The following is a 26,494-nucleotide window of genomic DNA, read 5'->3' on the forward strand; positions in this document are numbered from 1 at the left end:
AATCTTCCACACAAAAAAAGTTTCTTTTTGAGGGAAAAAATTGTAAACATGGAGAACAAAACTGTAAAATACTGGAAGTAGGCTGGATGCGGTGGCTCACACCTGTAATCTCAGCACTTTGAGAGCCCGAGGGAGGTGGATCACTTGAGGTCAGGAGTTCAAGACCAGCCTGGGCAATATAGTGAAACCTCCTCTCTACTAAAAATACAAAAATTAGCTGGCCGTGATGGCGGGCGCCTGCAATCCTAGCTACTCCTGAGGCTGAGGCAGGCGAATCGCTTAAACCTGGGAGGCAGAGGTTGCAGTGAGCCAAGATTGCGCCACTGCATTTCAGCCTAGGTGACAGAGTAAAACTGTGTCTCAAAAAAAAAAATAAATAAATAATAGTAATAATAATAATGGAAGTAAATAAAAAGAATGCCTTTATTTAAATCTTGGTTTTGGAAATCAAAAATCCAGAAGCTGCAGAGAAAAAAAGATTTACAGATTAAGCAACATAATTTTACATTTATATATGGCAAAAGAGACTAAAAATAAAATTGAAAAACAAGAACAACAGATTAGGAAAAAATATGTTTAAAACATACAATACACAAAAGATTAAGATCTCACTGCTATAACAGTTCCTATAGGTTATTAATTTTAAAAATCTAGAGAAAAAATGAACAAGAGATATTAACCAGCAACTCAGAAGAGAGGATATATAAATGATGAATGCATATACGGTACAGCTGACCCTCTATATCCATGTCCATATCCATGGGTTTCACATCTGAGATTTCATCCATACATGGATTCAATCAACCGAGGTTTTAAAATATTCAGAAAAAAACCTAACACGGTGAAACCCCGTCTCTACTAAAAATACAAAAAAAAACGAACTAGCCAGGAGTGGTGGCGGGCACCTGTAGTCCCTGCTACTCAGGAGGCTGAGGCAGGAGAATGGCGTGAACCCGGGAGGCGGAGATTGCAGTGAGCTGAGATCGCACCACTGTACTCCAGCCTGGGCGACAGAGCGAGACTCCGTCTCTAAATAAATAAATAAATAAATAAAACAATAAAACAATACAATAAGAAATACAATTTTTAACTAGTATATAAAAGCCATTTACATAGTATTTACATTTTATTATAAGTAATCTAAAGATGATTTGAAGGATTCAGGAGGATGTATGTAGGTTATATGCAACAAATACAGCATTTTATATATAAGGACTTACGCATTCATAAATTTTGGTATCTGTGTGGGTCCTGGAACCAATTCTTCATGGATATTGAGGAATGAATTTATAAAAATAAGCTCTAGGCCAGGCGCAGTGGCTCACGCCTCTAATCCCAGCACTTTGGGAGGCCGAGGCGGGCAGATCACTTGAGGTCAGGAGTTTGAGACTATCCTGGCCAACATGATGAAACTCCGTCTCTACTAAAAATACAAAAAATTAGCCAGGTGTGGTGGCACATGCCTGTAATCCCAGCTACTTAGGAGGCTGAGGATGAGGTAAGAGAATGGCTTGCACAGGGGAGGCAGAGGTTGCAGTGAGTCGAAATCGTGCTACTGCACTCCAGCCTGGGCGACAGAGCAAGACTCCATCTCAAAAAATAATAATAATAAAATAAAAATTAAAAAAAGCTCTAATTTAGTAATATATAATCAGCAAAATGAAAATTAAAAGAATGAGGTATCATTTTCGCCCACGAAATTGGTGAAAATGGGCTGGGCACAGTGGCTCACGCCTGTAATCCCAGGACTTGGGGAAGCTGAGGCAGGTGGATTGCCTGAGTTCAGAAGCGCGAGACCACCTTGGGCAACACGGTGTAACCCAGCCTAGGCAACATGGTGAAATCCCGTCTCTACTAAAATACAAAATATGAGCCTGGCGTGGCATCTTGTGGCTGTAATCCCAGCTAGTCAGGAGGCTGAGACAGGAGAATCGTTTGAACCCGTGAGGCGGAGTTGCAGTGAGCCGAAATTGTGCCACTGCACTCCAGCCTGGGCGACAGAGCGAGACTCCGTCTCAAAAAATAAGAAGAATAAAGTAAATTGGTGAAAATGAAAAGGATTGATAGTGTACAAGGTCAAGGAAGGTATGAAGATGTATGCTCTTACATACTTTTGGTAGAAATACCAATTGATACGGGCTTTTTGGTGAGCAATTCTAAATGATAATTAAAATATAAAGTGTACATACCCTTTGACCCAGAAATTTTACATCTAGGAATCTACCACACTGGAACAGTCACACATATGTACAAAAGTACATGTGCAAGGATGTTTATTACATCATTGTTGGTAATAATAAATAACTGAAAATATCTCAAATATCAATCGAAGTGGTAATGGTTAAATAATGTACAGTACATTCATACTATGAAATACCACACAGCCTGTGAAAAAAATGAGTTCAACATGAACAGATCTCCAAGATATATTGTTAAATTCAAATAATTTTAGACTAACCTATATAGTGAGATTTTATAAATATGATACTCCTTAATTTCCTCAGCATTACCCATCCTTATACAATCCTTAAATGATTACTCATCCTTACACAAATGAATCCCTGCTACTGCTACACATCGTGGAGAATCTTGGCGCATGATCCAAAATGACTCATCCCAAAGCATGCTGCATTGAATTGCCCACACGAGAAGCTCTGTCATTAATCAATGCCTGAAAATTGAAGGGTCTATCTCTGAGACTTCTGACTTTAATATCTTTGTTCTCTCTGAACACACTCTGTTAATACATATGTATGTCTTTCTTGTCTAGCCCATTTCTCACAGGCCCACTGACATATTATTCTGGCTCTTCTGAAAGATGACTGCTTTAATTTTTTGAGGTACCAGTGCTCTCTACCATGAATTTCAAGTATGCTCCATGACCTATGTTGTACCTTAGACCATCTTTTTTTTCTTTTTCCTTCCACAGGACTGCCAAGTCCAAAACTTTAGACCATCTTAAATATTCTTTCCAATTTTAGTAAAAATGTGTGTGTGTGCAAAATGCTCAGTAAAACATCTGAAGGAAAACTCATCATATTATTATCAGCAGTTAATTGCTCCTGAGTAAAAAAATGGAATTAGTGGGAGAATGAAAGTGAGAATTTCACTTTTTACCCTATAAACTTACATATATATATAATTTTTTATTTTTTGAGATGAAGTCTTGCTCTGTTGCCCAGGCTAGAGTGCAGTGGCACGATCTCGGCTCACTTCAAACTCTGCTTCCTGGGTTCAAGTGATTCTCCTGCCTCAGCCTCCCAAGTAGCTGGGATTATAGGCACGCACCACCATGCTCGGCGAATTTTTGTATTTTCAGTAGAGAAGGGGTTTCACCATGTTGGCCAGGCAGGTCTTGAACTCCTGGCCTCCTGTGATCTGCCTGCCTCGGCCTCCCAGTGTGCTGGGATTACAGGCATGAGTCACTTCGACTGGCCTAAACTTCAGTATTATTAGATTAAAAATAAGCATACACTCATATAAATAAAATATACTTATAATAAAATAAGCAACCGGGCTCAGTGGCTCATGCCTGTAATCCCAGCACTTTGGGAGACCAAGGCAGATGGATCACCTGAGGTCAGGAGTTTGAGACCAGCCTGATCAACATGGTGAAACCCCGTCTCTACTAAAAATACAAAAGCAGCTGGACATGATGACGTGCACCTGTAATCCCAGCTACTTGGGAGGCTGAGGCAGGAGAATCACTTGAACCCAGGAGGTGGAGGTTGCAGTGAGCCGAGATCGTACCACTGTACTGCAGCCTGGGCAACAAGAGTGAAACTCTGTCTCAAAAAATAAAATAAAATAGGGCCGGGCGCGGTGGCTCAAGCCTGTAATCCCAGCACTTTGGGAGGCCGAGACGGGCGGATCACAAGGTCAGGAGATCGAGACCATCCTGGCTAACATGGTGAAACCCCGTCTCTACTAAAAAATACAAAAAAAAAAATTAGCCAGGCGAGGTGGCGGGCGCCTGTAGTCCCAGCTACTCGGGAGGCTGAGGAAGGAGAATGGCGTAAACCCGGGAGGTGGAGCTTGCAGTGAGCTGGGATCCGGCCACTGCACTCCAGCCTGGGCGACAGAGCGAGACTCCGTCTCAAAAAATAAATAAATAAATAAATAAATAAATAAATAAATTAAATAAACATACACTTACACAAATAAAATATAACATATAATATTATAAAATTGCTTTAAATTTCCAATTTTAAGACAATTTAAAAACACCAAACAGGCCAGGGCAGTGGCTCATGCCTGTTACCCCAGCACTTTGGGAGGCTGGGACTGGAAGATCGCTTGAGCCCAGGAGTTCAAGACCAGCCTGGGCAGCATGGCAAAACCCCATCTCTACAAAATATACAAAAATTATCCGGGTGTGGTGGCATGTGCCTGTAGTCCCAGCTGCGAGGGAGGGTGAGGTGGATCGCTTGAGTCTGGGAGGTCGAGGCTGCAATGATCTGTGATTGCACCACTACACTCCAGCTTGGGTGATCCTGTCTCAAAATGAAGTAAAATAAAATCCACCAAACAACTTATCCCAGATTGTCAATAGGATTAAGACTTTGCTACTTTTGACTTCAGGCAAGTCTTCCTCTCAGAAGCCTTTGTTCTACCTCTGGACATCTCCACAGAATTGCCTATATTACTTCAGATAAATGTTGCAAGCAACAGAACATCCTGACTCAAAACGCATAAGCAATAAGGGTTTATTATCTCCCATAACAAGGAGTCTAGAGATAAGCAAGTTCTGGGGTTAGTTAATAAATAATTCCGTCAACACTGTCAAGGACACATGTTCTTCCCATCTCTCCCTTTTGCTGGCTTTGCCCTCAGGTTACCTCGCCACAGGGCTGCAGGATAGCTACCAAGATCTGGGTATCACACCCAGAAATGACATGTTCAGAGGAGGAAAGAGGGGCATCTAGTACTATTGTCTTTTTCTTAGGAACCAGGAAACCTTTCCCAGGAACTTCCAGTAGACTTCCTCTAGCATACCATTTGCCAGATGTTGGTTAGTTGCCCATTTCTAAACCAGTCGTTGGCAAGGGACTCCTGTTAAAAGTTAGACAGGAGGGAGTGAATACAGGATAGGAGCTCCACACTGTTTGCCACAATGTCCTAGGGCCTTTCAATTTCATTCTCTTCCAAATTGTACTCCTCGTTCATCTTTCATGCTGGATCTGATCTCCCTTGTGCATTTCTTATTTCAGGGAATGGTATCATTAGCTGCCCAGGCGCCCAAGTCAGAAACCAGCAAGTGATCATGATATTTCTACTTTCCCCTCCCTTCTTAATCTGTTAGAAATTTTTGTCGATTATACCTTCTTCAACACTCTTGATTTTGTCTCTTTTTTTTCTTCATCCTGCGGTTGCTGCTTTTTTGTCTAATTCCATATTATCTCCCACCAAAACCATCTTATTGGTATCTTTTTAAAGCATAGTTTTCTAATTGTAAACTGTTACATATCTATTACATATATGTGGGGAAAATCCAGAAACTATAAAACTTCTACAATAACACTGCTCAGAGACAATGATTGTGGACATTTTTGTGTATTTCCTTCTTTGCTTTCTTCTATTCATGAATCTACATATATAGATAGATATTACTTTATTTTATAAATTGAGATTAAACTCTTTTATAGTATTTTTATTAACAAAATATTGTGAATTTTTCTTTGTATCCATAAACATTCTTCTGGGTTATCATTTTAAGATCTGCATTATATTTTACCATATGGAGGTGTTGTAATATAGTTAAACAAGCCCTTATTGCCGGATTAGGTTTTTTCCAATTTTTTATATCATAAATAATACTTACAATAAAGGTGTTGGTAGGTAAATCTCTTGTACACATTTGTAAGGATTTCCCTACAATAAATAAATTACCAGCAGAGAAATTGCTAGCTCAGAGCTTATGTACATTTTTCCCCATTCCTTTTTATTAAGAAATGTTTCAAGCAATCCTAACAGTCTACTGGATATTATAATAAATACCTATATACCCAACATGCAGTTTGTCAGGCCTTAACATTTTGCCATATTTGCTTTAGATCTATTTTCTTAATGAAATAAAGTATTAAGACATATTGAAACATCCTATCTAGCCCTCCCAGAGCCCATCTTTCCCTAGAGGAATCATATCTGCAATTTGGTATTTCTCAGACCTATGCAGGGTTTTTAACTTTTGCTATATATAATACATGTATATGCATATGCATGCATAAACAATATATAGTACTGTTCTTCTTGTCTTTAAACTTCTTACTGCACATATTCTCCTGTGATTTGCTCTTTTTCTACAGCATTACACTTTTGAGGCTTATAGGTTTACACATGTAGCTCTAGTTCATTTATTTTCATAGCTGTTTGTGTGGTGTTCATTATATGACTATGCCATCAAATTTTAATTTTCTTCTTGGTGAACGTTTATATTGTTTCCATTTTTTCACTTCTTTTTTTTTTTTTTTTTGAAACGGAGCCTTGCTCTGTCACTCAGGCTGGAGTGCAGTGCACGATCTAGGCTCACTGCAACCTTCGCCTCCTGGTTCAAGCGATTCTCCTGCCTCACCCTCCCAAGTAGGTGAAATTACAGGCGCATGCCATTACAGGTGCGTGCCACTACTCCCGGCTATTTTTTTTTTTTTTTTTTTTGTATTTTTAGTAGACGGGCTTTCACCGTGTTAGCCAGGATGGTCTCCATCTCCTGACCTTGTGATCCACCCTCCTCGGCCTCCCAAAGTGTTGGGATTACAGGTGTGAGCCACTGTGCCCGGCCCATTTTTTCACTATTATAGGCAACATTGCTATAAACATTCCTGTAAATGTCTTCTCGTGTATATGAGCAAGAGTTTCTACCTGGGGTGGAGCTGCTGGGGGATAGAGTATGTGCACTGTCAGTTTACTGGATATTGCAAATTGATAGTACCCTCCTTATTCTCCCACCAAGGCCATAAGAGTTTTTGTTGATTTATATGATCACCACATGGTTTGGCCAGTGTTGCTGTATCCCATCTCCAAATCTGACAGTGCATGAGAGTACCCATTTCTCTGAATTCTTGTCACCACCATGTACTATCAGTTTTTCAACTTTGCTAATTTTATTTTATTTTATTTGAGACAGAGTCTCACTCTGTTGCCCAGGCTGCAGTGCAGTGGTGTGATCTCAGCTCACTGCAACTGCCACCTCCCGAGTTCAAGCGTTTCTCCTGCCTCAGCCTGCAGAGTAGCTGGGATTATAGCACGGCAGGGGGAGGGGTGCCCATGCCCGACTAATTTTTGTATTTTTAGTAGAGATGGGGTTTTGCCATGTTGCCCAGGCTGGTCTCGAACTCCTGAACTTAGGTGATCAGCTTGCCTCGGCCTCCCAAGGTGATGGGATTACAGATGTGAGCCGCAGCACCCGGCCCAACTTTGTTAATTTTATTGGCAAAAAAGAAAAGGGTATTTGTTGATAACGTTTAAGAACACTTGGATTCTTTCTTTTTTCTCATTACAAAATAGCACACATTATTTTAGAAAATTTGAAAATATAAGGGCTGCATGCGGTGGCTCACCCCTGTAATCCCAGCACTTTGGGAGGCCGAGGTGGGCGGATCATTTGAGGTCAGAAGTTTGAGACCAGCCTGACCAACACGGGAGAAACCCCGTCTCTACTAAAAATACAAAACTAGCAGGACGGTGATGGCGCCTGCCTGTAATCCCAGCTAGCCGGGAGGCTAAGGCAGGAGAATCGTTTGAACCTGGGAGGCGGAGGTTGCGGTGAGCCGAGATCGTGCCATTGCACTCCAGCCTGGGTAACAAAAGCGAAACTCCTCAAAAAAAAAAAAAAAAAAAAAAGAAGAAGAAGAAGAAGAAAGAAAAGAAAATTTGAAAATAGAGACAAGTGACAAAAAAGGAGGATTCCCTGAATCCTACCAGTCAAATATAACACTAAATAGTATCTAGCATTCACAAAAATATGTGAGGTGACAGATATGTTAATTAGCATGCTTTAATCATTCCACAGTGTTTATACATATCGAAACAATGTTTTACAGCATAAATATATACAATTTGTCATTTGTTTTTTTGTGGGTTTTGTTTTTGTTTTTTGGTTGGTTTGTTTGTTTGTTTTGAGATGGACTGTGTTGCCCAGGCTGGAGTGCAGTGGCGCTATCATGGCTCACTGCAACCTCCGCCTCCCGAGTTCAAGCAATTCTCCTGCCTCAGCCTCCCAAATAGCTGGGATTACAGGCGCCCACAACCACGCCCAGCTAATTTTTGTATTTTTAGTAGAGACGGGGTTTCACCATTTTGGCCAGGCTGGTCTGGAACTCCTGACCTCAAGTGATCCGCCCGTGTCTACCTCCCAAATTGCTGGGTGTGGGGTTTTTTTTGAGACAGTCTCGATCTTTCACCCAGGCTGGAGTGTGGTGGCATGATCATGGCTCATGGGAGCCTCGACCTCCTGGGCTCAAGCAATCCTCCCACCTGAGCCTCCCAAAGTAGCTGGGACCACAGGTGCATGCCACCACAGTCAGTTAATTTTTTAAATTATTTATTTATTTATTTATTTACTGAGACGGAGTTTCTCTCTTGTTGCCCAGACTGGAATGCAATGGCGAGATTTCGGCACACCGCAACATCCGCCTTCGGGGTTCAAGTGATTCTCCTGCCTCAGCCTCTCGAGTAGCTGGGATTACAGGCATGCACCACCACGCCCAGCTAATTTTTGTATTTTTAGTAGAGACAGGGTTTCTCCATGTTGGTCAGGCTGGTCTCCAACTCCCGACCTCAGGTGATCCACCTGCCTCGGCCTCCCAAAGTGCTGAAACTACAGGAGTGAGCCACCGCGCGCGGCCTTTTAAAAATGTTTTAAAAAGTCTTTTGTAGAGACGGGTCTCCCTGTGTTACCTACCATGCCCAGCTCAATTTGTCATTTGTCAATATAAATAAATAAAAGTCTCTCTTAATATGAATTATTCATACAGATTACGGTTAAAACCGACAATGAAAAAAACTTTAACAAATTGAATTCTTACTCCATAACTAGAGCTGCTTCAGATACCTAATATTTCCATAAATAGGATTCATAAATAGGTGTTTAATATATATGATATGTACATGTAATGACGAATACACACACATATATATTTTGCCTTTACAAAAATGTATCTAGTTTCTTATAAACTGTTTTTTTTTTTCACCTAACAAATAAGCAACAATCATTTTCTCATGTTATTTGTATTCAGGACTAGAGGGTGTTATTTAAAGACTTTCATATTCATATCCATCTGTCTCCCCACTCACCGTCCATAAACCAAGGACCAGGCTGAGCCCAGCAACAAGTCCTAGAGGAGCTGGCTTCCTGCCGGCTGTATATTGTGTTGCAACTGACCCAGCCCCACATCTGAAATTCACACATAACTCTCCCTTGCTCATTATTACTCAGGGAGGCCAACTGCCACCTCTGCCTCAGGGCCTTCTGCTGGGAAACTCCCATCTTACTTGTCTGTTGCACAGCATAACATGCAACTCCCTTTAGTTACATGGCTCTCCTGTGCCCTCACCCTATACGCCTTCAGGTGTTCTCCCTACCGGCACCCTCCAATTTAAATATATTACCTGCAACCTCAACCTCTTGCCTTAACTCTCCTCCTTTCAGGACGTCAAACTCTCTAGAGCCTGATCCATAGGAAGTTTGGTATTCCATCCTCTTATGTGGCCTAGCCCATGTGTACATTTGATTAGATGAAATATATTTGGATTTGATCGAGCTTCCATGTCAGGAAAGAGTCTGTAATAGATGTATCTCATTGCTCACCTAGACTACTGCAATAGTTCTCACTCCCTCTAGTATTGCCATTCTTACCACTTCATCCCTTCTCTCTACAAATTCATCCATATAGCTGTCAGTGAGCTTCCTAAAATTCTATTCTGATGATGCTATTTCCCTGCATAAAATACTTGTGTGTCACCAGGTGAGGTGGCTCACACATGTAATCCCAGCACTTTGGCAGGCCAAGGTGGGTGGATCACGAGGTCAGGAGTTCAAGATCAGCCTGGCCAAGATGGTGAAACCCCGTCTCTACTAAAAATGCAAACATTAGAGCTGGGCGCGGTGGCTCACGCTTGTAATCTCAGCACTTTGGGAGGCCGAGGCGGGCGGATCACAAGGTCAGGAGATCGAGACCATCCTGGCTAACATGGTGAAACCTCATCTCTACTAAAAATACAAAAAAAAAAATTAGCTGGGTGTGGTGGTGTGTGCCTGTAATCCCAGCTATTCAGGAGGCTGATGCAGAGAATTGCTTGAACCCGGGAGGCAGAGGTTGCAGTGAGCCAAGATCGTGTCACTGCACTCCAGGCTGGGTGACAGAGCAAGATTCCGTCTGAAAAACAAACAAGCAAGCAAACAAACAAACAAACAAAAAAACTTGTGTGTCACCTGACCTACAGGATCAAGCCTAAGTACCTGCTTAAAGGCCGTCTGGGATCTCTAGCCATCCTTCCCATGACTTCTACAGCTTCACTCTGTATACACTAGCAATTCTGAGTTGTTCTTTGTCCTTCTGACACTATTTCATACTGATATACCTTTGCATATGCTTCCCTTTCTGTCTAGAATATCCTTTCCTCTTTGTCTGACTGGAAAACTCCTTTTCATTCTTTAACGTTCTATTCCAAAGATAGTCCTACAAACTCAAAGCACCACCTCACATACTCCTTATTAATTATTGATACAAAGAGGTCCAGGTGCGGTGGCTCACGCCTGTAATCCCAGCACTTTGAGAGGCTGAGGTGGGCGCATCACTTGAGGTCAGGAGTTCAAAACCAGCCTGATCAACATGGCAAAATCCTGTCTGTACTAAAAATTTTAAAATTAGCTGGGTGTGGTGACAGGCACCTGTAATCCCAGCTACTCAGGAGGCTGAGGTGGGAGAATTGCTTGAACCTGGGAGACAGAGTCCGCAGTGAACTGAGATCATGCCACTGCACTCCAGTCTGGGCCGCAGAGTGAGACTCTGTCTCAATAAAAAATAATAATAATAATAATAAAATTATTGATACAAAGGGGAAAAATTGCATTCACATTGGAGAAGCTTAGCTAATGCCACCGTAGCCAAGTGGTCAAAATGATCATCATTCACACAGATAGTTCAACATATGCAAGTCAATAAATGTGATTCATCACATAAACAGAATTAAAAACAAAATCCATATGATCATCTCAATAGATGCAAAAAAGCATTTGATAAAATCCAGCATCCCTTTATGACAAAAACCCTCAATAAACTAGGCATAGAAAGAACATACCTCAAAATAATAAAAGCCATATATGACAGACTGACAGCCAACATCATACTGAATGAGGAAAAGTTGAAAGCATTCCCTCTGAGAAAAGGAACAAGACAAGGATGTCCACTTTCACCACTGTTATTTGGCATAGTACTGGAAGTCCTAGCCAGAGCAATCAGGCAAGAGAAAGAAATAAAGGGCATCCAAATTGGAAAAGAGAGCTGGGCACGGTGGCTCATGCCTGTAATCCCAACAGTTTGGGAGGCCGAGGCGGGTGGATCACCTTAGGTCAGAAGTTTGACACCAGCCTGGCCAACACGGTGAAACCCTGTTTCTACTAAAAATACAAAAGGCGTGGTGGTACATGCCTGTAATCCCAACTACTCAGGAGGCAAGGCTAGAGAATTGCTTGAGCCCAGGAGGTGGAGGTTGCAGTGAGTTGAGATCGTGCCACTGCACTCCAGCCTGGGCAACAAAGTGCGATTCTGTCTAAAAAAACGAAAAGAAATTGGAAAAGAGGAAGTCAAACTCTCTGTTTGCCAATGATGTGGTAGGTAGTATATCTAGAAAATCCTAAAGACTCTTCCAAAAGACTTGTAGATTTGATAAATGAATTCAGTAAAGTCTCAGGTTGCAAAATCAATGTATACAAATCAGTAACCACTGCTATACACCAACAATGACCAAGCTGAAAATCAAATCAAGAACTCAATTGCAACTGGGTGCAGTGGCTCACGCCTGTAATCCCAGCATTTGGGGAGGCCGAGGCAGGCGGAACATGAGGTCAGGAGTTGGAGACCAGCCTGGCCAACACAGTGAAACCCTGTCTCTACTAAAAATACAAAAAATTAGCAGGGCGTGGTGACAGGCACCTGTAATCTCAGCTACTCAGGAGGCTGAAGCAGGAGAATCACTTGAACCTGGGAGGCGGAGGTTGCAGTGAGCCGAGATCACGCCATTGCATTCCAGCCCAGGCGACAGAGCAAGACTCTGTCTTAAAAACAAAACAAAACAAAACAATACACAAAAACCTCAATTGCTGTTACACTAGCTACAAAAAACCCAAACAACTTAGGAATATACTTACCCAAGGAGGTGAAATATCTCTACAAGACGAACTGCAAAATACTGCTGAAAGAAATTGTAGATAACACAAACAAATGCAAATATATCCCATGCTCATGAATCAGAAGAATCAATATCATGAAAATGACCATACTGCCCAAAGCAATCTATAAATTCAATGCAATTCCTATGAAAATGTTGACATCATTTTTTCACAGAATTAGAAAAAATGATCCTAAAATTCATATAGAACCAAAAAAAAGCCCAAATAGCCAAAGCAATCAGAAGCAAAAAGAAAAAATCTAGAGGCATCACATTACCACACTTCAAATTATACTGCAAGGCTATGGTGGTACTGGTATGAAAGTAGACACATAGACCAATGGAATAGAATGGCGAATCCAGAAATAAAGCAAAATACTTACAACCAACTGATCTTTGACAAAGCATACAAAAACATAAACTGAGGAAAGGACACCCAATTCAATAAATGGTGTTGGGAAAACTGGATCCCACATGTAGAAGAATGAAACTGGATTCATTTCTCTCACCATGTACAAAAATCAACTCAAGATCGATTAAAGACTTAAATGTAAGACCTGAAGCCATAAAAATTCTAGAAGAAAACCTAGGAAAACTCTTCTGGACATTGGTGTAGGCAAAGAATTCATGACTAAGACCCCAAAAGCAAATGCAACAAAACAAAAATAAACAAATGGGACATAATTAAATGTAAAAGCTTCTGCACAGCAAAAGAAACAATCAGCAGAGTAAACAGACAACTCACAGAATGGGAGAAAATATTTGCAAACTATGCATTCCACAAAGGACTAATATCCAGAATCTACAAGGAACTCAAGCAAATCAGCAGGAAAAAAACAAATAATCTCATTAAAAAGTGGGCAAATGACATGAATAGATGTTTCTCAAAAGAAGATATACAAATGCTCAACAAACATGAAAAAAGGCTCAACATCACTAATCATCAGGGAAATGTAAATCAAAACCACAATACAATGCCATCTTACCCCAGGCAGAATGGCCAATATTAAAAAGTAAAGGCTGGGCACGGTTGCTCATGCTTGTAAGCCCAGCACTTTGGGAGGCCGAGGTGGGCGGATCACCTGAGGTTGGGAGTTCGAGACCAGCCTGGCCAACATAGTGAAACCCCATCTCTACTAGAAATACAAAAATTAGCCAGGCTTGGTGGTGCGCACCTGTAATCCCAGCTACATAGGAGGCTGAGGCATGAGAATCGCTTGAACCAAGGAGGTAGAGGTTACAGTGAGCTGAGATGGTGCCACTGCACTCCAGCCTGGGTGGCAAGAGCGAAACTCCATCTCAAAAGTAAATAAATAAATTAAATTAAGTAAATAAAATTTAATAGATGTTGGTGTGTATGTGGTAAAAAGGTAACACTGCTGGGGGAATGTAAATTAGTACAACCTTTACGGAAAACAGTATGGAGATTCCTTAAAGAACTAAAAGTAGATCTACCATTTGATCCAGCAATCCCACTTCTGTGTATCTACCCAAAGGAAAAGAAGTAATTATATCAAAAAGACATCTACACGCATATATTTATTACAGCACAATTCGCAAATGCAAAGACATGGAACAAAACTAAGTGCCCATCAACTGATACGTGGATAAAGAAAATGTGATATATATACACCATGGAATACTACTCAGCTATAAAAAAAGAACAAAATAATGTTTTTTGCAGCAACCTGGATGGAACTGGGGAACATTATTCTAAGTGAAGTAACTCAGGAATGGAAAACCAAATATCGCATGTTCTGACTTTTTTTTTTTTTTTTTTTTTTTTTTTTTGGAGACGGAGTCTCACTCTCTAGCCCAGGCATGATTGCAGTGGCACGATCTCGGCTTACTGCAACCTCTGCCTCCTGGGTTCAAGCGATCCTCCCAAGTTCAAGTGATCCTCCACCTCAGTCTCCCAAATAGCTGGGAGTACAAGCGCGCACCACCATGCCCAGCTAAGTTTTGTATTTTTAGTACAGACGGGGTTTCGCCATGTTGGCCAAGCTGGTCTCGAACTCCTGACCTCTGGTGATCCATCCGCCTTGGCCTCCCAAAATGCTGGGATTACAGGCATGAGCCACCATGCCTGGTCACATGTCCTCATAAGTGGGAGCTAACCTATGGGTACACAAAGGCGTATAGACTGGTATAATGGACATTGGAGACTCAGAATGGGGGAGGGTGGTGGGGAGATATTTAAAAACTACATATTGGGAAGAATGTACGCTACTCAGGTGATGGATGCACTAAAATTTCAGACTTGGCCATTATACAATTCATCCATGTAACCCGAAACCACTAGAACCCCTAAAGCTATTGAAAGAGAAATGAAAAAATTTTTCATCACCATTAATGGAACAAACAAATAACGTATGCCCCCTGGTACTATGTACTGAGAATCCAACACTCTGGTGGTGTTCTTGCAAAAAATATTTCACCTGAATCTAATCCTGAGGGAACAATCAAACAAATACACTTTGAAAGATGTTCTGCAAAACCGGCCTGAACTCTTAAAAGTGCCAATGTCCAGCAAGACCAAAACAAAAGACTCAGCAACAGCTCCAAATTTAAACATGCTAAAGAAGCGTGATGGCTAAATGCATTGTGTGATCCTTAATTCAATCCTGAATCAAAAGAAAAAAAAACAGCTATAAATAATATTAAGAGACTTGGTGAAATTTGAATATGGGCTACATGTTAGATAATAATATGGGGCCAATGCTAAATTTCCTAAGTATGGTCATTGTACTGTGGTTATGGAAGAGAATGTACTTGTTCTTTGGAGATATGTGCTGAAGGGCTAAATTGTTGCTATATCTACAAGAAACTCTCAATGTTTCAGCAAAAAGAAACAAGCAAATAAACTTGTGTGTTTGTATATCAAAATAGAGAGATAAAACAAAAGTGGTGAAATGTTAACAATAGAAGCACAGGTGAAGGGTAAACAGATGCTCATTGTTCTATTCTTGCAGCTTTTATGTAGGTTTGATATTTTTCAAAACACAAACTTGGACACTATAAATAATAAGTAATAAAAACAAAAAGACTTTTCCTAGTCACGTTTTCTGTTAAACCTTCCATGACATACACCTACTGCCCCTGGCCCCCCAACGCTCACCTAAAACAATGAATCATACCCTCTCTTCTAGACTCTTCCAAGGTTATCTATCTCTCTGACCAAAGTATAAGCTCTTGGGAATCAGGTCCTGTATTGTGATGGATCTACACTGCTAAGATCGTACCTGACACAGATTGGATGCTCAGTTGATCCTCTTGTTAAATTAATCAAGCTGAGTCTTGAAGCTTGGATAGAATTCAGGAAGCAGAGAGGAGTCAGGCTTCTCAAGAGAGAGAAATGGCATGAGCAAAGATAAGGAAACAGGAATGTACATTTTGTATTTGCCAAAAGCATTTGCTTTGTTTGGTCAGAACTGAGGGTTTATATAGGTGAAAATGCCTAACACAGTATATAGATTCTTAATAAAAATCTGATGAATAAATGAATGAGATTTGAAAGGCAGGCTTAGATCAGATTAGAAAGGACTTTGACTACTGAATTGAGAAATCTGAACATTAACTAATTCTTAACATCCAGGGTGTTTTCCCATTGGTGGAAAGAGAGTGTGTTCTTGGGCAAGTCCATTGCACATTTTCTTCACTAAATAACAAGGAAAATTGCCTCCATCAGTGTGCTTAAAAAAAAAGAGGAAAAGTAGAGACAAGTGGGATCTGAAAGTGACCTGCTTCCAAACTCAAGGGGAGAAAATGTTATCTATCCAGGAAAAGCTCCATAGTGGACTTTTAAAACATCCAACATCCCTCAGACTAATAGGTGTCACAGAATATGAAGAATAAATAAATGAATATATTTAATACGGGTCATGCTTGTCTTTGAAAATAGTGTCTGTGGCCGGGTGCGGTGGCTCATGCCTGTAATCCCTGCACTTTGGGAGGCTGAGGCAGGTGGATCACCTGAGGTCGGGAGTTTGAGACCAGCCTGGCCAACATGGTGAAACCCCGTCTCTACTAGAAATACAAAAAATTAGCTGGGCATGGTGGCGCGAGCCTGTAATCCCAGCTACTCATGAGACGGAGGCAGGAGAATGGCTTGAACCTGGGAGGCGGAGGTTGTGGTGAGCCGAGATTGCACCACTGCACTCCAGCCTGGGCAACAAGAGCAAAACCCTGTCTCAAAAAAAAAAAAAAAGAAAAGAAAATAGTGTCTGAAATTATTTTGTTAATTTTTCTATAGTTTTAAAGTTTAAGAAGTGTATACTTATGAAATAACTAGACACCAATACTAGTTTAGGGCCTCCACATTACTACATAGATTACAAAGCTTCTCCCTTAGCCAGGTTGAGCTGTCCCCAACAGACAGTTTTCATATTTATTTAGTATTTGTGTTCTATTTTCTTCCAGATAGATTTGTGGGGACTGACAATTTAAGTAATGCAAATTAATTTTATTATGACAACCGAGAAAAAGAAATATGTGTTGTGTTTTGAGGTTATCGTTTCCTTGACCATCATAAGCAGCCTGATATCTACTTCATCTTTGTTCATAATCACAGCACACCTTTGAACACATACCAAAATGATGATGGAATGAGAGCAAAGTATGTGAGTCAATTGGCTGCTCTGCGAAACAGTTTGTTAGTTTTAGGCTATAGTTCTTTTCAATTTTCAGCCAAATTCTATAAAAATCTTAGCTGGAAGGAAATGCAAATGTCAGGTTGCATTTTAGAAATTAATTTTTGGGCTGGGTGCGGTGGCTCTTGCATGTAATCCCAGCACTTTGGGAGGCCGAGGTGAGAGGATCACCTGAGGTCAGGAGTTTGAGACCAGCCTGGCCAACATGGTGAAATCCCGTCTCTACTAAAAATACAAAAATTAGTCGGGTGTGGTGGCGCACTCTTGTAATCCCAGCTGCTTGGTCGGCTGAGGCACAAGAATCACTTGAACTCAGGAGGCAGAGGCCTGGGCCTCTCCAGCCTGGATGACAGAGCAAGCCTGTCTCAATTTTTGGCCCAATTACCATGTAGCATTAACTTGTTCCAGAATGTGTAATATTACTGGGAAGACAGCATCGGTAGTGGTCAAAGTGATTTGTAGTTCACAAAGCATGTGGGCATTCTTTTTGAAGAAAGTAAACAAAATAATTTGAACTATTGTTTCAGTCATTTGAGCTGTATGTACAAACGGACTATGACACAGCTAAATTAGTCACAACTGTCCACCACAGGCCAACTTCAAGATAAAGGGTTATATATCAGTTAGCAATGCTCCCTTACAACCAGCCCTGATGTGTTTGTAAGCAGGAAAAAAATTTTATGGTTGCAATCAACAAAGAAATATCAGGCCAGTCCACCAAGCCCAGCCAAATCCCATATCTCGCTCCAGTTTTATAGAGATTAGCGTATCACATGAGCCAAATGCTGTTCCCCAACTTAGAATGTGATGTTGCTATTTTGCAGGGAAAGTGTAAGCCCTGTTCTGCAACACTGATGAAATAGAAGTATTCATAAATACTGTGTTTAATGTGGTCCAATAATTGAAACATAAAATAGATATCTTGTAACAGAACATTTTTAAAAGTCAAGAAAGATAAGAATTAGGCCTTGGAAAATAAATGACTATGAAGAAAGATAAAAATAAAACAGACTGGGGTGTCTCTGAAGACCCTGCTTAGAGGCCTTGTCCTCCTTGCGGCAAGCGGCCATTGCCATGGAAACCACAGCCGCAGGGCTATCTGTCCGAGATTGTGACGCCCAGATGGGAGTGGTGGGAGGAGACAGGAAGAGGGTGGTGACCGATGGCCGGTCCTCTTTCTCCAACACCTAGCCTGAGACTTCGCGGCGCGGCTGCAATCCTGAACTAGCTTGGTAAGGGTTGTGCCCTGAACCAGCATAGAGAGACCTCGGACCAGCCGCCTTGATGACAGCATCCGCGTCCTTTTCATCATCTCAGGGTCTCCAGCAGCCCTCCATCTACAGCTTCTCCCAAATAACCAGCAGCTTGTTTCTCAGCAATGGTGTGGCTGCCAACAACAAAATCCTTCTGTCCAGCAATCGCATCACCGCCATTGTCAATGCCTCGGTGGAAGTGGTCAACGTGTTCTTTGAGGGCATTCAGTACGTAAAGGTGCCTGTTACCGATGCTCGTGACTCTCGTCTCTGCGACTTTTTTGACCCCATTGCTGATCTTATCCACAGCGTGGATATGAGGCAGGGCCGCACGCTGCTGCACTGCGTGGCTGGAGTGAGCCGTTCCGCCTCACTGTGCCTTGCGTACCTCATGAAATACCACTCCATGTCGCTGCTGGACGCCCATGCATGGACCAAGTCGCGCCGCCCCATCATCCGGCCCAACAACGGCTTTTGGGAACAGCTCATCAATTACGAATTCAAGCTGTTTAGTAACAACACCGTGCGCATGATCAACTCGCCGGTAGGTGACATCCCTGACATCTATGAGAAGGACATACTTGCAGTGATATCAATGTAAGCCATCCCAGCCAGCCCTTGACATCTGCCATCGATCTGGCACCAAGACTGAACTTGAACACTGACATTTTGTTAGTAAAGAAAACCGGTTGGTGCCTTGTTAAGGGGCAAGAAAAAAAGGGAGGGGGTTGGAGTTTTGAATGTAGTAAGCCTTACCTTAATAGAATTAAATTCACGAAATGTAAGATGGTGAAAATGTTTTTTATCTTGTGAGGTCAAGCTATTGGGGCCTGGCTGGAACCAGGGTGCGGCAAGTGATGCTCAGCTCACATAGACCTGCCAGCAGCACCCAATACATGTGGCAGGCCTGGAATTCTGAGCCCTGCCGGAGGCCGACTAACTCAGGAGTGAATCCCCTAGAATCTCACCTGGTTCTTTCCAAACCAAAGTCAAAGCCTTAGACATCTTGGCATCCCTTGCACTTCTCCCGGTAAGTGCCAACCTAGTGGATAAGTGACTTTCATTCAAGCTTTGCTCCAGGAGCTCTGGAGGAGGCTCAGGCTACCCTTGCCCGCCTTCAATCACAGTGGCCCATCTCTGGTTTTCTAGATTGAATTTATACATTAGTTTAAAAAAAAAAAAAAAACTAGTTTTTTAAAAGACCATTCCACTCCATAAAGTTTAAAAATACTGTACTTTTTGAGTGCTATACTTGATGGCAAGGTCTCAAGGTGTCTTTGGTGATCTCCCACCAGCCTTTGTGAAAAGGGACATTAGTCCTTTTCCCAGGGCATATACTGAGAGAGAACAGGCCTGACACCAGGTCTCAGGGGTTCCTCTCATGAACCTTGGCTTAAGAGGCTGGAGCTGCTGGCCATGACCCAACCCTGTCACCTCTAACATCTCCTTTCATTGTGACCTGGGTCCCCTCAAAGCTTCACTTTCCTCACCTGTCAAAGCAACTCTCTCCCATAGAGTTGTTGTGAGGACTGGGTTCCTTAGCACAGTACCTGGCACATGAATGGTTTCATGCTTGGAGTAAAGGGCAATGATACTCTTTGACCCTGGTTTGAGGTCAGCACACTCATCCTCATAATGGCATTTCCCCCTTCTGTGCACAGTCCTTTGTTGTTTACAAAATGCTCTTCCAAAAAATCATCAAGTGTCTAAAAACAAATGGCTGAAGGTCCTTTTGGACCTTACCTTAGAATGGGCCTAGATTCGGGCATGGTGGCTGGCACCTGTAGTCCCAGCTATTCGGGAGGCTGAGGTAAGAGAAGCACTCGAGCCCGGGAGGTGGAGGTTGCAGGGAGCCAAGATTGAACCATTGCACTCCAGCCTTGGGTGACAGAGTGAGACTCTGTCTCGAAAAAGAAAAAACAAAGGTGGGGGGGCGCCTAGATTTAGAGCTTTAACAGAGGTCCCATTGTGTTTAATCCATGTGCATCCAAGGGGTTGTGTAGAAGCACAAGTCCAGCTTCCCTGAAACACTTGTTTAGAGTCACTAACCGTTAGAGCCAGCACCCTGGTTTTGCTCATTACAAGGATGCATGAGGGCATTCGCTGAAGGGATGAACAAGTGACCCCCACATGTAGGCCCTGGAATCCAGGATCATTCTAATTCCCTGGATACCTGGACTCTGGCTTGTGTTCAGTTATTCTAATCCAGAGGTTTTTAGACCAAAAAAAAAAAAAAAAAAGAGAGAGAGAGAGAGAGAGACAAAAGTACAACTGCTCCATTTGGAGAAGACCTGTGTGTCCAGAGCCCAGTGACATCCCAGTGTTTTTTTCTCTCCAAATCCATCAAGACACCACCACTGCCACAAAGGGAGTGCCTAGGGTGCAGTATGGGGACGAGGGGAATAAAAAGTGGATCTGCTCCAGGCAGATCCACTACTTTTACAGATGGAAAAACAGGCTCACAGAATGCAAGAGTTGGTGTGGCAGAGCCCCCACGAAACAGCCTTTCTGGCAGAGGCCCAAATGGAAAATTTCTTTTAAAGTATTTCTTAGAAGAAAATTATTTGGGGATGTGTGTGTGTGTTCATTTTTTAAAATATCTAAATTAACATACCACGAAATTACTCTTTGTGGATAAACAGTTCCATGAGTTTTAACACATGCATAGATTTAGGTAACCATCACCACAGTCCCAAAATTTCCCTCATGCTTCCCCTTTCGAATTAAACCATCAACCCACCCCAACCTCTGGCAAACACTGATCTGTTTTTCTTCCCTGTAGGTTTGCCTTATTTATTTATTTTTTTTTTGAGACAGAGTCTTGCACTATTGCCTGGGCTGGAGTGCAGTGGCGCAGTCTCGGTTCACTGCAACCTCCGCCTCCCGGGTTCAAGTGATTCTCCTGCCTCAGTCTCCAGAGTAGCTGGAATTACAGGCACCCGCCACCACGCCCAGCTAACTTTTTGTATTTTTAGTAGAGACAGGGTTTCACCATGTTGGCCAGGCTGGTCTCGAACTCCTGACCTCGTGATTCGCCTGCCTCGGCCTCATAAAGTGCTGTGATTACAGGGGTGACCCACCACACCTGGCCAGATATGCCTTTAACTGAATGTCACATAAATGGAATCATACAGGATGTAACCTCTGGAGACTGGCTTCTTTCACTTAACATAGTGTCTTTGAGATTCACCCATGTTATACAGTTCATTGTATGCATGTACCACAGTTTGTTTTCCATTCACCTATTGAAGAATATTAGGGTTCCTAGGAACCTAATATTAGCTTCCTAGGAAATGCTGTAAGAAATACCAAAAGCTGGCCGGGCGCGGTGGCTCAAGCCTGTAATCCCAGGGTTGTGCTCCTCTGAAACGTGTAGAGGAGAATCCTCCTTGAGTCTTTTGGTTTTTGTTTGTTTGTTTGTGTGTGTGTGTGTGCTTTTTTTTTTTTTTTTTTTTTTTTGATACAGAGTCTTGCTCTGTCGCCCAGGCTGGAGTGCAGTGGCGTGATCTTGGTTCACTGCAACCTCTGCCTCCCAGGTTCAAGTGATTCTTCTGCCTCAGCCTCCCCAGTAGCTGGGATTACAGGCACGAACCATCATGCCCGGCTAATTTTTGTATTTTTAGTAGAGACGGGTTTTTACCATGTTGGCCAGGCTGGTCTCAAACTCCTGACCTCAGGTGATTCACCTGCCTCAGCCTCCCAAAATGCTGGGATTACAGGCGTGAGCCACCGCGCCTGGCCCTCCTTGACTCTTTCTAGTGTCTAGTGTTTGCTGACACTCCTTGGCATTCCTTAGTTTGTAGATGCATCACTCTAATCTCTGCCTCTGGAGTTACAGGGCTATCTCCCTTAGTGTGTCTTCATATCTGTCTTCCCTCTGTGCAAATCTATGTCCAAATCTTCTTTTTCTTATAAGGACACCAATCATATTAGATTAGGGACCCACTCTACTCCAGTATGAGTAATTATTAATACATCGAATGACCCTATGTCCAAATAAGGTTATATTCTGAGGTTGTGGGGGTTAGGACTTTCACATATTTTGAGGGGATACAACTCAACCCATAACAAGATTATTTCCAGTTTTGAGCAATTATGCATAAAGTACGATCACACACACACACACACACACACACACACACACAGAAGAAAAGGATCATGTCACCTGAAAAAAACTACGGTAGCAGTTTAAAAGTGCGAAATGAGTTAGAGTGAAAAATAATAATAACCACTATTTATTAAGCTATTAAATGCCTAACACAGTACTGGACACTTTACAGTGTCTCTATTCCTTCAAACAAGCCCTTCAAGGTAGTTATTGTTCCCATTGTACTAATGCATTTAAGGAATTTGCCTAAAGCAGCACATAGGTCAGGAATGAAGAAGTGGCATACAGACTAGGCTCTATTTTCCTGCATTTCTTTTGAAACAAAAGTAAGTAGATTGAAATAAGGAGTTTTTTTTTTTTTTGAGACAGAGTTTCGCTCTTGTTGCCCAGGCTGGAGTGCTGTAGCGCGATCTTGGCTTATTACAACCTCCGCCTTCCAGATTCAAGTGATTCTTCTGCCTCAACCTCCAAGTAACTGGGATTACCACGCCCGGGTAATTTTTGTTTTGTTTTGGATGGAGTCTCGCTGTGTCACCCAGACTGGAGTGCAGTGGTGCAATCTCGACCCACTGCAATCTCCGCCTCCCGGGTTCAAGCGATTCTCCTGCCTCAGCCTCCCGAGTAGCTGGGACTACAGGCACGTGCCACCACGCCCCGCTAATTTTTTGTGTTTTTAGTAGAGACGGGGTTTCACCGTGTAAGCAAGGGTGGTCTCGATCTCCTGACCTCGTGATCTGCCCGCCTTAGCCTCCCAAAGTGTTGGAATTACAGGCGTGAGCCACTGTGCCCGGGCTAATTTTTGTATTTTTAATAGAGACAGGGTTTTCACCATGTTGCCCAGGCTGGTCTCAAACTCCTGAGCTCAAACGATCTGCCTACCTTGGCCTCCCAAAGTAAGTATAGGGGAGTTTTTATTATACTGACACCTGGGTCTCAATTTAAATATGGTAGGTCCAGGAAGCCACATTTTTATTTTTATTTTATTTTATTTTATTTTTTTTTAGATGCAGATTTGCTCTTGTTGCCCCGGCTGGAGTGCAATGGCACGATCTCCACTCACCGCAACGTCCGCCTCCTGGGTTGAAGCGATTCTCCTGCCTCAGACTCCAGAGTAGCTGGGATTACAGGCATGCAGCACCACACCTGGCTACTTTTGTATTTTTAGTAGAGACAGGGTTTCTCCATGTTGGTCAGGCTGGTCTCGAACTCCTGACCTCAGGTGTTCTGCCTGCCTCTGCCTCCCAAAGTGCTAGGATTACAGGCATGAGCCACCGCACCTGGATGAAGCTGCATTTTGCACAAGCATCTCAGATGATTCTGATGAAGGCTGAGAAACTTCGACCAAGCAGTTGTTAATACTAAAAGTATTTCATAACTTCTCACCTTTGCCCTTCTTTTTTGAATTATTTATTCATATCCTTAGACATTTTATTTCCACTGAGCTCATTCTTCTGCAGAACCTAGACATTTTCCTTTCAGAGTGTAAATCTTTTATTTCTTTTCAACTGTAAAAACTGAAATATAGAATAAGGATATTTAGTTTTTCTGGTCAAATATATTTCATTTATTTTTCCCAGTTTATTGTGTGTCATTTGTCCATGGTGTTTGTTTGTGATTCAAAAGTTTAAATTTGCATGTAGTTAAATCTATGAGTCTTAAACTGTGTTTATTTTAATCTAGAATAGTGCCTCTACTCTTACTTCCCGCGACATTGTCTTTTTGATGAGTCCAGAATAATTTTGTGGTATAACATCCAGTACGCTGGATTTGTCCAATTATTTCTTGATGCTATTGTTTATCTTCTTCCTGTATTCCCTGTATTTTCTTTAAACTGGAAGCTAGGTCTAGAGGTTTGATTAGATTTGGGTTAAAAAAAATTTTTTTTTTTGAGACAATCACCCAGCTCAAGTGCAGGGACATGATACCAGCTCACTGCAACCTCCACTTCCCGGGTTCGAGTGATTGTCATGTCTCAGCCTCCTGAGTAGCTGGAATTACAGGCATGCGCCACTACGCCTGGCTAATTTTTGTATTTTTAGTAGAGATGGGGTTTAACCATGCTGCTCAGGCTGGTCTTGAACTCCTGACCTCAGGTGATCCGCCTGACTCGGGCTCCCGAAGTGCTAGGTTTACAGGCGTGAGTCACTGTGCCCAGCCAGATATGAGTTAAGAATTTTTTGCTAGAATATTTCAGAAGTGTTGCCATGTTACATGTGTCAGGAGGCACAGATGTCTCTTTGTCCCATTAGCAGTGATGCTAAGTTTGATCATTTAGTTCAGGTGGTGACCACCTGTGGGGTGATACTTTAGCACAGTGTGAATATCCTGTTTCTTTCAGCCAATGTTATTAGCATCCATTAATGATCCTTGCCTCAATCAATTACTACATTAGGGGACATCTAACTCTTAAATCTATCTCAACTTAATTTGGGCATATTATATAAGTTGGAAGTTATTTAATTTTTTGAAATAATTTTGAGATGTCCAACGCCATCAGAAATATTTGTGTCTGCTTTTGTTCCTTCCAGTTTGCTACATTGTCAATCTTTTCCTGTGCCAGTATCACATTCCTTAAGATTGGTGCAGCTTCATAATAGACTATTATAATTGGTGGAGAAATGATGTTCCCCCGTTATGTTTCTTTTTCAGAGGATGGGGTGCGTCTTTTGTTTGTTTTTTCTTAGATTCTTTTATTTCTCTTCTAAAAGGATCTTCTTAATAGTTGTAGGTTTACAAAAAATTCCCATTAGGATTTTGATTGAAATTACTTTTTTTTGGTGTAGTGGTCAAGGTCAAATAAGGAAAACAGAAAACATGCTAGTCATTTAATCAGGAAATATTTACTATAAAGAACTGTTTACCAGGTATTGGCGAAGTGAAGAGGCAAAAATAGGACATACATTGTATATATTTATACATATATAAACACTTAAATAAAAGACCACCTACCCAGAATGCCTGAAACTTGATCAGTTAAGCATTAACTATATTTCTGGAGTGTGCATATCTTATTTCCAAAGGCTCATAACGTTAGAAAATTGTAAGTTAGTATACTAAAGCACAGACATGCTTATACACACATACACATACTCATTCACTTCCTTGCACTTCAATTGTTTTTTTTTTTTTTTTTCTGAGACAGAGTCTTGCTCTGTCACCCAGGCTGAAGTGCAGTGACATGATCTCGGCTCACTGCAGCCTCCGCCACCTGGGTTCAAGTGATTCTCCTGCCCCAGCCTCCCGAGTAGCTGGGATTACAGGTGCCCACGACCATGACTGGCTATTTTTTTTTCTTTATTTTTTTTGTATTTTTAGTAGAGACAGGGTTTCACTGTGTTGGCCAGGCTGGTCCCAAACTCATGACCTCAGGTGATCTGCCTGCCTCAGCCTCCCAAAATGCTGGGATTACAGGCGTGAGTCACCGTGCCTGGCCTCACTTCAATTCTTAAAAACATTTTGTCTGCTAAAACATTTACAACATATCTGTTATGTTACCAATGAGACACCTGCGACATCCATGACTACCCAGTCTTATCCAAGCTGTTAAGGTAAAGAGGTAAAGCTATCCAATATATCCAATAAGAGCGTTGCATTTACTTGTGGATGCTTGAAAGCCCATTTCCAGCTACCTTGGTGTCTCTTTCCCACACACTCACCATTCTCCAAATAATGAGATATAGGGAGGTGGGGAAGTGACCTTTTGATCACCTTTTGGGAACTACCTGATAAGCAGGGAGAAGGCAGTGAAAATGAATCTTGGGGCAATCTTTTGGTACTTGGGTTCCTTGCTGAATTCTCTCCATCTGGAAAGATGGATCAAGGCCTCAGTCACATAGTTGTGTTTGAAAAGTGTATTGCAATAAGATTTTCTGAATCAAGGCTCTTAAAATTATTGGAATCTGAACTTGGAATTAGCCTCTTGCCTCAACAGACTTTATAGTGAGGGAATAAAAAGAGCATGGGACCTGACCAAGTTAAGAAGGCCTCTGTGATCAATTTGGTTGAATTCTGGAGGCTGCAAGTTGAGGCAGGACTGGGGCCTGTGCTAGAGACAGGGAGAGGTTGCATTCATTTGTAGCTTTACTGCACAGTGGTCA

At 42.0% G+C, this 26,494-nt stretch overlaps 2 protein-coding genes across 3 annotated transcripts in view; one reads left to right on the top strand and one right to left on the bottom strand.

Annotated features, from left to right (window-relative positions):
* Positions 1-26,494, bottom strand: part of FUNDC1 (FUN14 domain containing 1) — a 472,293-nt gene that overhangs the window by 304,339 nt on the left and 141,460 nt on the right. The window lies entirely within an intron of this gene.
* Positions 18,101-23,850, top strand: DUSP21 (dual specificity phosphatase 21). Of its 2 annotated transcripts, none has more exons than XM_050775721.1 (2): positions 18,101-18,833; positions 23,402-23,850. In XM_050775721.1, the coding sequence occupies exons 1-2, from the start codon at positions 18,321-18,323 to the stop codon at positions 23,510-23,512; spliced, it is 624 nt and encodes a 207-aa protein (XP_050631678.1). In that variant the 5' UTR covers positions 18,101-18,320; the 3' UTR covers positions 23,513-23,850. The 2 variants fall into 2 exon arrangements, with proteins under 2 accessions (XP_050631678.1, XP_050631679.1); XM_050775722.1 differs by having other exon boundaries at positions 18,104-19,319.

The sequence above is a fragment of the Macaca thibetana genome, chromosome X (assembly GCF_024542745.1).
Source record: "Macaca thibetana thibetana isolate TM-01 chromosome X, ASM2454274v1, whole genome shotgun sequence".
NCBI classification, from domain to species: Eukaryota; Metazoa; Chordata; class Mammalia; order Primates; family Cercopithecidae; genus Macaca; species Macaca thibetana.

Excerpts from the sequence above, each read along its gene's own strand:
- DUSP21 (XM_050775721.1), top strand. The coding sequence starts at position 18,321 with ATGACAGCATCCGCGTCCTTTTCATCATCTCAGGGTCTCCAGCAGCCC. Across the intron at positions 18,834-23,401 it reads TGCGCATGATCAACTCGCCG|ATGCAGATTTGCTCTTGTTG; the intron begins GTAGGTGACATC and ends ATTTTTTTTTAG.